The sequence below is a fragment of the Silurus meridionalis genome, chromosome 17 (assembly GCF_014805685.1).
Source record: "Silurus meridionalis isolate SWU-2019-XX chromosome 17, ASM1480568v1, whole genome shotgun sequence".
Taxonomy (NCBI): domain Eukaryota; kingdom Metazoa; phylum Chordata; class Actinopteri; order Siluriformes; family Siluridae; genus Silurus; species Silurus meridionalis.
Genome location: NC_060900.1, coordinates 2,843,688 through 2,858,100, shown reverse-complemented (window position 1 = coordinate 2,858,100; position 14,413 = coordinate 2,843,688). Strand labels below are relative to the sequence as shown.

Genomic DNA, 14,413 nt, shown 5'->3' with positions numbered 1-14,413 from the left:
AAATATTAATCAAAATCAGTAGGTTTTTAGATTGAATGCTTTTGATAGTGAGCATCCATGTGCCCTTCATATTGGAATAAGGCACATTTAACATTTGCTAAAAAATCATTAGTGAAACCGTGTGGCCACTTAATAAAACCTTAACGTTTTATTAGAAATGTGTATTGTGATATAATTGACTACTGTACACTTAATTATTTAGTCACCCAGTTCATATGATTAATAATGTACAGTAATATTATAGTGTACTGTCAGACTGTTAGTTAGTAATGCTTGTGGGAAGTTGAAACGAGACATGTTATGTTCATGCTTGTGAATGTTTCCAGGCCTGGATGTGCTGGCCACAGCGTCACACTACTGGCCCCTGGATGACGTAGACGGGATTCGCAGCCTGAAGGACCAGATTGGGAATAGAACAGGTCATATTAATGGGACTAATATAAGTATGTGCACCAGTTTCGGCTTTTGGCTTGTTACATCTGGCTTTGTGCGCTCTCTCTCTCTCTCTCTCTCTCTCTCGCTCTCGCTCTCGCTCTCTCTCATTTCTCTTTCTCTCACCTTTCATTTGCATTTTTTCTTTACATTTATTCGCACTATATGTCTTCTCTTTATCAAATTTTTGTCAATGTCTGTGTCTCTATTTCTTTTCTCTTTTTACCTCTTTTAAATAAACACACACACATATATACAGCACACACTCACATACACACCCATGTCTTTTCTCTCTGCACTCTGTTCTCTCTGCATTCTGCACTCTGTTCTCTCTGGCTTTCTCCCCAGCTGTCAAACATTCTTCTACAGTCACGTCTTGCCGCACTACAGAGATCTCTGTTCAGTTTGTGCAGCTGTCCTCAGTGCTTAAGCGATCGAATGGCACATTTGGGCAACATTTGAAAATGAAGAGTAAAAATCATTCATGGATTATTACCTCAGCTCTGATCAGTGCACTGCTCACTTAGAGAGTATTGACCGTGGTAATGTTGGTCATTCTCATCAAAAACGTAGATGCAAGAGACGGACGGGTATTTCAAAGGGAGACAAGAAATTCTTGTATTTTCTTACTGCGTTCTACAGTTTGTTTGATTTATATGAGAGAGCTGGCTCATCGAAACGCATTCTCCTAAATTGTGTGTCGTTCCAATTGAGTCTTCGCTCTAATTCAGAACAGAGGGACAATCTTTTATCCGTGTCTTAAAGTATCAGTTTGCACATCTGTAGCCTGCGTTGTGTTTTCCCACATTCACCAGCTGGGTCTCATCTAGGTGCTGACAGAAATGGCCTATAAATGTATCAAGGAAAAGACCTGTCGATTTACTATTTGTCCTTTCGACCCTACGTTATTTATTTATTCATTTTGTTTAAGCTCGCCCTGTTTTCACGCTGGTGCTCTCCTGCTCTGTTATAATATCTCTGTCTCTTCTTGTATGTGTCTGTCTCTTATCACATCTCTGTGTTTGTCTATGTGCACATGTGCTTGTATTGGAAGTCACTTGTATTGTTCTTTTTGTCCTTTTTTCTGTCATGTGTGTTTGTGTTTTTATTTCTCCCACGTTTCTCTCCATCACAGCACTCAGCATCCACAACCACACTGTCCTGCCTACCCATAACTCTTCCTCTGTGTACACCAATGACTCTGCCTACACTAATATTTCCGTCTCTGTAGGTGAGGTTCCTCCACATAGACAATAATAAGTTTTTATCCAAAGAGGAATGGTTTTGTTAGAAAAAAAATCTTTACATCATGCATTTAGGAAAAAAAAACTGAGGGCAATATGGCTATCTTTTGTACCTTTAATATGCATTTTTCACTTGGAAACTTAATTACACTCTAAATTGACAAAGTATTAGGACACCTGACTTTTCCAGCCAATTGTGGTTCTTCTTCATTCTCTTACTACAAAGTTGTAGTCACACAGTTGTTTAGGATGTCTTTAAGACCAAAACCTGTTCCATTAAGACAATGCCCTTGTGCACAAAGCCAGTTTCATAAAAATATCCTCAAAAAAGATCTCCTGCTATAGAGCTCTGACCTGAATTGGAACGCTGACTGCACTGCAGGCTTCCTCACCTAACTCACATCAATACTTAACTAAAAACTACCCCCCTTGTGGCTGAATGAGCACAAATCTCCACAAACACACTCTAGAATCTAGTGGACCATCTACCCAAAAGAGTAGAAGTTATTATAAAAGCAAATGAGAACTAAATGTGGAATGGGATGTTTAAAAAGCACACACATACATCTTTTTTCAGGTGTTCACCAGCTATTGTTAATAGAGTGTTTTTTTTTATAGGTACAAAAACTGTGTTTTGGCATCATAGGGTTAATGCACTGTATATTTTGTATATTTTACTTATATTTTTATAAAATATCTGAGCAGGGAAGAAACATTGTAAATGATTCTACCCATACTATAGAGAAAAATGTTGGACAAAAGGTCTTTTGTTTTGCGTTTTCAATTTCTATCTATAATGCTGGAATTATGAAACACCCTGGTATATTACTTACAGTCACACTGTGTTCTTAGCCACAACAGCGTGTCGGTACTGAGTAACACTGGCTAGAGAAGGTTAGAAAATAGACCGATTTATTTTACTAGACAGCATTATTAGTTTTGTAGCTGCAGTGCAAAATTGTTTTTACCTGATCAGCTGTATATGAGGTTTGTAAAAAGTTGTGCAAATAGTATTTGTGATTTTTGCGGACCATTCCTTTCAAATACAATCAAAGTGTTATACAATTAATTATAGTAATAAAAAATTTGATTTATTTTCAGAACAAAAATAGATTTCTGCTGTCAACTAAGTTTTGACACTGGCACTAATGCCACACACTATCATACTCATATAGATGGATGGTAAACTGTTCCTTTCCTTCCTTCTCTCCTCTCCGATGCGCACTCTTTTCCCTCACGCTTCACTCCTTGATTTCTGTTCACACCTACTCCTTGCATGCCTACATCAACCCTTTATTTTTTGTTCTCTTGTCTGCCTTTCTGCACATTTTTTTCCTCATGTTTGTTTCTCTTCCTCCCCTCTTCCTCCCAAAACACATCCATTCATGAGTTGAAGCTTGTGCGCTATGACTCCCAGGGTCATTTAGAATTTCGCAGCACTGTTTGCCCTATGAATGAAGATGTGTAGTCGCGAGTGAATCATCCTTTTGCGCCCACACGGAGATAAATGAGAAGGTGGAGCACTATAACGCTACTCTTTAGTTTAAGGTCACGCTGATTCACCATCCAGGCCACGTTATGATTCCCTTGCTGCAAGTCGCTTGTTTACTTTTTCTTTAAAATATTACATTGATATGATGTGTATAGTGTAAAAAGGGCAATATAGAGTTCACAAACTGTTACAAAGTGACTAAAATGGTCATGACAAATGATCCAGAAGAAGTTTCACCTGAGCCTGTGTGCCGCAATTTCACCGGTGTTAGGCGGTTCACTTGAAAAATTCACAAAGCACGGTGATGTCATGTTGGCCCTGGTTTGGTGAAGGCAAACAGTGCAGTCTTGTTTATTAATTTCATAATCTCATAAAGTCAGAGCAGCACTCGTAAATTCAGGCCTGGACCAGCTGAGGTGCAAAGCGCCACTTTTTCAGTGAACCTAGAGCTGATTAATTATACTAAACAAAAAAATTCAATAAAAAATGTTATTGATAAGAAACAAAGATGTTGAATAAAAATGAGCACAGATTGTTTTTGCATTTTTTTAAGGTTTAGTGAGATTTTATTGTTGTGATCCACATCATTTCGTGTCCTCATGCCATGAAGAGCAGTTGGTGATGTTTTAAGATGTTTTAATGAGTTGTGGGTGTTTTTACTGTAGACATTGTAGAAGGAGTAGTAAACAAAGGCATATATCTGAACGGAGATCGTGGCGCCACTTTCCTCCATTTCGGCAACTACAGGAACTCCTGCATCAGTGACCCCACTCTGTGTGGACCACAAGGTAAAGATCTGCTCTTTCACGTTCATCTCTCTCAGACTCCTGACTGCTGTCTATCTTTCTCTCTTTTTCCTTCCACACACATAAGCTTTCTTTTTCCACTATCCCCTTCTCTCTCTCTCTCTCTCTCTCTCTCTCTCTCTCTCTCCTAGTTCTTTGTTGTTTCCTTCTTCTTTTGCGCTCTCATATCTGTCTTTATGCCTTATGTTCCGTCTCTCTTATTTCTTTCTTTTTGCTCAAAATCTTTTCATTCTTCGCGTTCTCCTATCCTTACATTTTTTTAGCATTTCTCCCTCTCTTCTTTGTCTCTTTATTTTCTCTTTAATTTTCCTCTAACTTGTTTCCCTCTCTCCTTAAATACAGATGATTCCAGCATCTATTTCTCGTCCTCTTTCATCTCCTTTTGATCTACCATCAGTCGTGTTTTATATGTTAATGACTGGAAAACAGGAAAGTTTACCCATACTTCACTAGGGTGTTTCCTATAAAGAATCTGATAGCGCTCATGACCTTCTTTGTGTGAAACGGAGCACCAGTGGGGCTGCACATATTGTAAGCGATTCTAGATGAATCATTTCTACATCCATCAGGCCAAAATGACACAACAATAGCTAATGATTCGAAAACGAAATTTACGACATATCAAGACTTTGCAGCTCCAGATGTCAGTTGAATTATATCGGTTTACATTAGAATAAAAAGCCGAATTTTCATGCAGAGACCGACATCATCTGGCGTCCATCCCATATTATATCAACTAGAATTTTTTTTAGAAAAAAGCACAATTATATTCGGCTGGATTTGGATGGGAATAGTTTGAGCTAAAATGTATCCGTGCAGTTATTCAGCCTCAAAAGTAAATTTGTTTCTCAGTTCATTGGCATGAGAATCAGGATAAGAAAAAAAACATGAATTATAAAAAGCATAAAAATTGGTGCACATCTATTAGCCAAACAGTGTTTTTGTTGTTTGCCATGTATGCCTTTGAAATTACCAAATCCTAACACGCTATTACTCTTAAACGCTTGCATTCAATCATCTATTCCAGACACCAGGTTTCTTTTTCTTTTTTGTCTCAGTCATGACAACTTGTGTTCCTTCAGAATTAATTGCAGCGTAACCCTAGAGAGGCCCATTAATCACATCTTGCTTGCTGTCGATGCTTGCTGCCGTTTGTCATCACAGTATGCCCTAACTTGTTTTTAATATATTTCTGTCTTGTAATTGTAATTTATAAAACTACTAAAACACAAAGTGTACTCTGGATAAAGCAAGGTAAAAGTGTAGCACTATTCTCCACGGCAGGAATCACATTCTCCTTCTTCTGGAAGAACCAGAACTCGCATTCCCGCTTCGCCGTGATGTCGGGAGGAAAAATCATATCCAACGGCTTCTCCGTCTACACCAATCCTTACGGAGGATACGTGGAGTTCTACACCAGGCGAAACTCACAACGCTGGAAAGCAAACATCGACCTGCCAGGTATTTTACTGAGGTTTACCGAGTGTGGAATGAAGAGTGTTTTTAAAACTGATCACGGTAATATGTTGTTTTTTTTTGTTTATAGTGTATTAACCTTGACGTGTGTAGAATTTCAACCCTCTCACACATAAAAAAGACGGCATTTGATTTATTTCTGGTACTGCCCTTAGCGAGTGTGCCCATGAGTCATGTGTGTATTCTGTGATAAATGCTAGGTAATTGTTGTGTTTTGCGATTTTGAACTATTTCTGACGTGAGTCGGCGTAATGCGCTGACAATGCCAGCAGGATAAAGTGCCCAATGCTGAAATCAGACTCGAGCTAAATGAAGCTGTAAAAGCAACACAGCACATGTGCTTTCACGGGCCTTTTGCCATTTACATTACAAAATGTGCTCTTCAACAGCAAGCCAGTCTGTAGCTTAACTAGTCAGAATCATTACTTTCAGCAGGTTATTCTCCATAGCTGAAAGCTAGCGCAAAGAGAACAGCTAGTTTTTAAATTTCATAGTAAGAGCTAGCAGATATATTTTGCTGTATTAAAGTCACAAACCTCAGAAAATCTGAGACTAATATTACTTTTCTGTAATGTTCACTCAGCCTGCTTTATACTCTTTTGTCCTTTTAATACTCTTCTGTTTCTCCAAAGGGCCTTTCTGGACACACATCCTGTTCACGTGGACCCTTAAAGATGGCCTGAAGATCTACATAAATGGCACGTTCAGCGTCAACGACACAAAAGGTGACATGTCTTACAATTATGGCGATACGTATGCAGATTTGGTCATCGGAACAGGACCCAGCCACTCCTATGGGCACTACGTCACCGCGTCCTTCGACGAGTTCGTTATTTGGGAGCGAGCTCTTTCAGCTAAAGAGATCTGGCTCTACTATAAAGCTGCCATAGGTAGAGTTTTCCTTTTTAAAGAAATTCCTTTTATAAACTACTATAATTGTTTTACCATATTTATTTTTTTATTTTTAGTTGTTGGGCTGCTTCACTTGTTGTCCAGCTTTCTGTGACTCTCTGTTTAGCAGCACTCACACTGTGGCACTTGGCAAACAACAGCGAACGTCATTTGTTCGGATTTTAAACATAATCTCGAATGTTCTTCGTGCACGGATTGTGTGTAAAATGTAAACACGACTTAATTCAATGTAATGTGAATTAACTCGAGATTAACAGATATTATGGAAATTAATATTTTTATTATTAAGTGTTTGTTGTCAGTATATCACAAGTACAAGTTTTCGTTTTATTCCACACATGTTATAAGCAACCATTCCAGTCTTATTTAACACGTGATACAAAACAGCTGCAGCTTCGATCATTTCCTTTCTTGTTCTTATCGGTTATGAGCATGAGAATATGCCAAAAGGGATGCATTCTTTTGTTTTGTTTTTTTTTTCTTTTTGACAATGTCCACATTCCTTCATCTCTTTATAATTACAGATGGACACTGAAAAGCCAGATAAATCTGTAATTCAAATTTAAACTCTGCTCCCTTTTTTCCTTTACTCCTTTTAGCTCATATTTTGCCTTATATATGTTATAAGTGGGTTTTTGTTTTGATTTGAGACTAATGTGTGAAATATATTAAGGCGTCATAGGGAGTCTACAAGGAACTTGCACACCACTACTGTTTATCAAGACCAAGGCTATTATCAAAAGCATTATTAAATGCCCTAATTATAACAGTACAATATATCCTGTCGCTTTAAAGTTTGCTGGTTGTAAGCCTGTTTTCTGTTGCCATCAGGTCCCCTGACCTGTATGTGTCGCCTGTAGCGCTGGACCAAACCCATGTGTCTGCCTTATATCATTAAAGCATCAGACCCCACCAAAGAGTCAGCAGGAACGAATTATGAAGCGCTTACAAAACGGCCTGTCATTCTCTTCCAAAAACGAATACAATAAAATGCTGTAAAGGGAGGTTGATGTGTCGAACCTCTGCTACATATGCCTCACAGGATGAGGCCATAGATTAAAAAAAAAAAAAAAAGAGGACTCTACCCTCAAATCATACGTAAAGTTCTTTGTTTGTGTTCAGGCTGAACCTCCAGAGAATCTGTGGCCTCTCATTTAGCTGATTTGTGGTGGATTATTTGTGTAAAATGGCAGTTGTGGTTACCTCACTGTTTGAAACAGCTCTAGTTGTGGACTTGGCGAGCGCTGTTTACCCCCTGCACTTTCTCTGGGATTTCAGCTGGAACTTGTTCTGTTAAATCCCCTATTGCAGTAAAAGTTTTATAGATGAATACAGACTGCAGCTTTTGACAGAAAAAAGGTTTTGAGAGACGTTTTGTTCCTTGAAGTCATGATTTGTGTGATGACTTATTCATCATTCGATCGTTTAATGTCGCTAATCATTTGAATTGAACTATTGTATATTTCTGTTTCTTACAGTTTTCCTTAGAAAGAGGAGTTAATTGTATAATCATTCGACTCGTTATCCTCTAGTTTAAGAAAGTACTCTTCTAAGGAGGCTGTAAAGCTCCTCTTTAATTGATCATGTGCGTTCTTGTAGAAAAATGCTCTATTTAATCCAAAACAGGAAGAATTGGTATGACACGTGCCTTTCACCCAGACATGGAATACTTTATGTCAATCTGGATCTGGAATCTTTTTTTTAAATAAACCATATTCTGTCTTTCGTTGACGAATGAGTTTTTTCAAGTGTTAAGATGATTATTTTTTTCTTTCTTTATCACATGCAAGGCTTTGATTTATCATGTTCAACATTGGTTTTGGGAAGATTTAAATGCATTTATAACGCTATCCATGTGCTCAGGCATACTTGACCGATAAAACTTGTTCTTATTTAGATGTATGTTTAACTAAAGAACTAAGAACCAAAGGTTTATACCAAGGTTTGGTGTCTTTGGTTTGACTTTGTAGTGCCATCTGAATAAGTGTTAAAATAATATGTCTGCTTTTCTCAGGTGAGGATGTGGGTTATCCTCCAACTACAGAATCTCCTTCTTCTGTCCACACCACAACAGATGCCTTCCTGCAGGTAAGAGTTATTTTAAAATCCATGCTCCAGATCTCACTGCCAGGTCTGTTTATTGTAAACCGAGCCTCTGTAAATGACAGAAAGTGGAAAATAGACAAAAAACACCACAGAGAATAGATTGTTCAGAAAGAAGCCATGCACCCAAAAATATAAACAGATGGACTGGAGAACCTTGGTTGGGAGGCAGACGATGTCGAAATAGCGATATATTTACTGTGTAATTGTAGAAAGATGTGCAGATTTCAAATGAGCAAAAGGTCTATTTGTCCCAGGCTGTTCCTTACCACTGTGACCCAATCTCATAGTCCTGCTGTTTGTCTCTGTTTGTCACTCAGACTGAGTACTCATAGAAATCAGCCAGGTAACCAAAACAGATTTATCCTTTTCCTCAAACACTAGTTTGACTATTTAACCCTGGATCATGATAAATTACTCTTAGTAAATCGATAGAAAAACTTTAAATAAAGTTAATGACCAGAGTATTTTGTCAGCCAGGATGTAGGGAAGAAAGTGAGCATTATTTCCTTATCTCAGGTTTCCCATGGTGTAAGGAATATTTTTATGAAGCTGTTTAACAGTATTATTTGAACTTTGTTAGCATCATAAACTTGTTATATCTATATTTTAGCCAGAATTGACAAATTGTGAAACTCGTTTCTCTTGTGTCACCAACTCTCTTTTTTTTTTTTAACTTGGTCTCTCTTGAGGTTACTTCTGGATGTGTGTGTGTGTGTATATATATATATATATATATATATATATATATATATATATATATATATATATATATATATATATATATAGGCTGAAATATAGATATAAGAAGTTTGTAATGCTAACAGAGATGAAATAATACTGTTATACAGTGTTACAGGGTGTTACAGACAGACAGACAGACAGACAGACAGACAGACAGACAGACAGACAGACAGACAGACAGATAGATAGATAGATAGATAGATAGATAGATAGATAGATAGATAGTTAGTTAGTTAGTTAGTTAGTTAGTTAGTTAGTTAATTAGTTAGTTAGTTAGTGGCCAAAAACAGGTGGACCATGAATGGAATTAATTGGACCATCCTGAAGTCTTTATTATAGTCTTTAGTCTTTTACATCTAGGGTTTTCAAGTGAGAGTTTAAGAGTAGCACACTGAACTAGTGAAGTACATGTTGCTCTGCTTGTGCTTGGCAACTTAATTCGGCTGCCAGTAAATTAGCGTCGGCATTCTGGACACTGACAGTTCGACCCTGCCCTCCTACAGCGGCGAAAAGAGGTAGTCTATAGCCAACATTTTACACGCTCTCCAACTGTCCTCTTTGACTTTCCCCACATCAACCACTGTAAGTATGCCGGGAGAGATGATATGTGCACTCAGTACACACAAACACACTGTACATGAGTCATATATTTTGAAATAAATAGGGGATTTATAGCTAATTCTGACATATGACAGCCGAGGGGACATATACACATACAAACACACACACACACACACACACACACGTATATGCAGACCTTTGCACAAGATTTCAGCAGGAAATGAGGTGGAGTTCAAATCCATAAACACAAACATATCCATCTCTTGTGGGGCTATTGTTTTCCTCCAGACTCTGAGGAAATGGAAAGAAATTGGATATCGAGCGCTCACGCAAGAGGCATTGCTGTAGATTATTAAGCGGGAAGTCAAAAACGTAAGACAGAGGGAGGAAGGGACAAAGAGAGAGAGGGAGAAAGACAGAAGTTCAGAAACGGCTGAAACGTTTCCAGATTCAGGAAGCCTTCCTTTTGGGCACAGATAAAACAATGCGCCAGTGAGAAAAGGTAGTCTGCGAGTTATTTCAGACAATTTGCTCTAATTGTTCCGAACGAGTACGCATGATTTACGTGTGCATAATTTTATTACCACCTGCACTGGGCAGTGTGTGTGTGTGTGTGTGTGTATGTGTTTGGATGCAGCGAGCATCCAGCATCCAGACAGACTTAATGAAGACAGGGCAGAACATTACTTTAACTTGGGAGAGCAGCAGAGCTAATTCAGTTAGGTCCTGCAAGAAGATAATTTTCATCAATTTAATCTGTAACCTAAAACACACAGGATCAATAAGTGACGCAAGTCTCAAGTCACTCGTTCCTGGACTCTAATGGTGATAACTTGATATCTTTGCTTGGCCTTGTGTTGGTGTTTTTTACAGGCAACAACAGCATCACTCCATCCCACTGTCTCTAACAGCACAGAGATTCATGACTCAGTGCCTATGTCACTGCAGGGCTTCCTCCAGACCTCCTTCATTCTGCCCAATAAGACTATTGCTAAGGATACAGCTCACAATCTGACACAGGTAGGAAAAAGCGGGAAAAAACAACACAAACATTGCAGTGGAGCAATACCATTTCATTAAAGAAGAACTAGAAGATATGACACCAAATTCCCACTCTTTATGGTTTGGAAGTAATTTGCTTCCATAATCTGTGTGTGGGTTTTACTCCAATCTCAATAGAGATTAACATAAGTTTAAATAAAGATTTCTGGTTATTTAGGTAAGTTTTATAGACAACATGTCTCATTGAAGATATAAACTCACCCTGAACACATATACATACAGTATGCACTGATATTTAACGCTTACATTTAGTTTAATTTAAATGTATGGTAAATAATTAATATTTGAATTTCTATAAAATTGTACGCTTTGAACTTGGTGGAAGTTTGAGGAGGGATCAAATATGGGTGTGACAGTCGGGTGTCCGAATACTTTTGGCATTGACGCTCTGTAATTAGGTACTTGAACCACACAAAAGCCAATTAGTATCTGAGATCTCAGATTTTAGCCCAAAAGTTAGGTCAATTTTATTTCAGTTGTGTCTGCAGTAACAGCGAATTTAGCAGATGAGATTCTCCAGGCATCCAAAAATAGTAGAATGAGTTCTTTGTTTGAGTGTTTGTGATTGTGTGTGTTACAGTCATTTCTGAAGAGCGTTGACGAAGTGATCTCTTCCAGTAACTGGCGAGAAGACGAGGAGGTACGCAGAAATGCATGCGATACATCATTACGCCACGTCAGTAAAGATCTGATGGTTGGTTGGATGGATGAATGAGTGGATGACTGAGTGAGTGAGTGAGTGAGTGTGAGTTCTTTCTAACACAGATGAGTGGAGTCAGTTATGAAAATTAACACCATGCTGTTATCTTTGTCTGGACTTTTTTTGTAACGTGTGTGTGTGTGTGTGTGTGTGTGTGTGTGTGTGTGTGTGTGTCTGTGTGTGCCTGTGTGTGTCTGTGTGTGCGTGCATTAGCAGTCGACTCCTTTAATCAGTGGACTTATAGACACAGTGGACAAAGTCATGGGGCACATGGTGTCCAACCTTGAAGCTAAACCAAGTTCTCTTGTTGCTATTGGTGGAAAGAGCTATGTTGCAGGTCAGTGGCAACACACACACACACACACACACACACACACACTTACCTTTGTCCTGGGTCACATTATAAGAAGTTGATTTGCCTAGTTGTGTAGTTGACCCCGAGTATATAAATGACACAAGCTCACCGTGTGGGTCAGCAAGTTGCCAGAATAGAGAGTCATGGATTAGTGCATAACTAACAGGAAGTGCGTCATAGATGTGCAATTATTGCGCAAATACTGTCTCTTTAGTGAGGAAGGGGAGGAGGTGAGGAATAGCTGGAGGTTAAATTCTTGGTTAGAATTTTCTCTGTTTGCTCTGATAAGTGCTACAGACTTATTAACACAAGTCCCCTTGGACCTCTCTCACTCTCCCTCGCTCTCTCACTCAAGCTCTTGTGCTCTCTATCTCTGATACTTTCTGTTGATTTTGATAAGATTAAGGTTCTAAGGGTTGGAGGTCACCAGAGAGTATGGTTTTCCCCCAGAACTCGGAGCACTTAAAATAAGTGAATAAATCACACAAGAACGATAAAGAGGACACATAAGTATGTTTTGAAGATGTCTAGATTCCACAAAAGGGCAGATTTTTCACAAGATTCAAAAGCAAAAGCAAGTGTCTTCATAACGTATGAACCCTGTAACTCAAACACATAAGTCAAATTACATTAAGCTTAGATATCATCAGTCTATGAAGAAATCTTTAACGTAGTGAAATAAAGTTTGTGGTCGTTTAACCATTACACCAAAATATTGGTTCTTCCCCAAACCGTTGCCTCAAAAGGGGGAATCATTTCTGGTTCAAAATGTCTGTATGAATGGTGATGCTGCTACATAAAGCGACCTCTATGGATATATGGTTTGACTAAAGGCTTGTGTAGAAGAACATGAGTGACCTGCACAGTGGCTTGACCTCAATCTAAATGAACACCTTTAGGAATAATTGGATCATCTACAACCAACATTGCTAATGAGCAAATTCTCCACAGCCAAAAATCTAGCAAAGCTGTTTTAAGAGATATGGTAGGTATCGCTGCCTCGTGGATTTCCATATTTGGAAAATAACATATGAATGACCAGGTTTATTCTGTTTAAACGCAATATTATGAAAGATTTCTTTTAAATTCACGCTTGCTCCGGTACCATGGATGGAAGCTGAACATCAAAACTTCTCCTGTATGAAACAAACTAGGTGAAATAAACTTCGTCTCGGTTTGAAAATTTCTCTTTCCTCTCTTTTTTTTGTTTATAGACTACTCTATGATGAAGATCCCACAGAATTACAACATGCAGAACTACAGATTTCCGACACAAGGCAAAAACTACATCTCAGTACCAGGGGAGGCCTTCACTACAGAATGTAAGTAAATGCACACACACACTTCTTTTTTTTCAGTTTGTCACACATACAGACATGAGGCTAAATGTTTTTTAGGATGGCAGGTTTATAACGAGTGCGAAGTATTGGGCTGAACTGAAGCTGAGCAATGGAATGTAGCACCAAGATCAATAGCGCTGATTACACCTGCCAGTCGAACAGCACTCACGAGCAGTGTGTGTGTATGAGTGACCAATATAGACTAAATATACTTGATGTAGTCCAGAAACGTTTCCATTTAATATTCCATTCAAATCAGTTAATAAAATTACTTACCTTTTAGGAAAAATAATTTTCACAATTACTTTTATATGAATATCATCTCTTAAAATTATATTGCTGATATTATAAAATGAATCCATGTAAGAAAAGTGAGCCCAAAGAAGCTACGAAAACAAACCGAATCCTTAAAGACCGACGTGTTCACACAAATTTCATCTGAAATGCAGATGTGCGTTGATTTGTCATGACTGGCACCTAGTACTCAGTCCTGGCATTAAAACACCGCTGAAGTGTTTCAGACACACCGAGCAGTCCATTAAGGAACGAACCCGAGTTTATAAGTCATTAAATGTACGGAAAATGGGAACACGTTCCACTGGTTTGTACCGTCTGGCCAAGTTTCTCAGCATCTTAGCATAAAAAAGTTGTAATTTTTTTTGGTTGGTTCACGCATTTCCCTTGAGATTTGCGGACAGTATGAAGGATATGTTTAGACTGTTTTTAGACCGCCACGTTTCGTGTTGCTCGAGCCGGAAAAAAAACAGGTGGTGTGCAGAGCTGCCTTGTTTTTTATTTTTAAACTGTTTTTGGCGCATGTCAGGACCCGAAGAATTCAAACCATCTTGGTTGCGATCTCCAGAGTCGATTGACACACAATGTACTAGTGTTTTCTGCCTCTGTGTCTGATCAGTGCTGTGAAGGGGTGTAAGGACTTCTCATACACGTGTGTGTAGCAGGTTTGTGTGAGAGCACCAATGTCCTATTAGACTCATGGTGAGAGGACAGAGTCAAGAGGCTGTGATAATGAGGAGAGCCTCGATGTGCATTTTAGCAGCCTCTTGAAATATTATCAAAGCACACACACACACACACACACACACACACACACACACACACACACACACAAATTAGGCTCATCAGAATGAATTACACTACCGGAATGCTATTTGAATTTTTATCATTT

At 38.5% G+C, this 14,413-nt stretch overlaps 1 protein-coding gene across 5 annotated transcripts in view; it reads left to right on the top strand.

Annotated features, from left to right (window-relative positions):
- The window catches only part of adgrd1 (adhesion G protein-coupled receptor D1), a 48,826-nt gene that overhangs the window by 3,030 nt on the left and 31,383 nt on the right, over positions 1 to 14,413 (top strand). Inside the window, exons 3-12 of one of the 5 annotated variants that reach the window (XM_046872068.1) lie at positions 327 to 419; positions 1,568 to 1,663; positions 3,834 to 3,956; positions 5,259 to 5,435; positions 6,083 to 6,340; positions 8,377 to 8,450; positions 10,644 to 10,790; positions 11,413 to 11,526; positions 11,746 to 11,869; positions 13,102 to 13,209. In XM_046872068.1, the coding sequence (XP_046728024.1) occupies positions 327 to 419; positions 1,568 to 1,663; positions 3,834 to 3,956; positions 5,259 to 5,435; positions 6,083 to 6,340; positions 8,377 to 8,450; positions 10,644 to 10,790; positions 11,413 to 11,526; positions 11,746 to 11,869; positions 13,102 to 13,209 (1,314 nt within the window). Of the gene's footprint in view, positions 1 to 326; positions 444 to 1,567; positions 1,664 to 3,833; positions 3,957 to 5,258; positions 5,436 to 6,082; positions 6,341 to 8,376; positions 8,451 to 10,643; positions 10,791 to 11,412; positions 11,527 to 11,745; positions 11,870 to 13,101; positions 13,210 to 14,413 lie in introns of all 5 variants that reach the window. The other 4 variants (XM_046872072.1, XM_046872070.1, XM_046872069.1 and 1 more) reach the window with 4 other exon arrangements.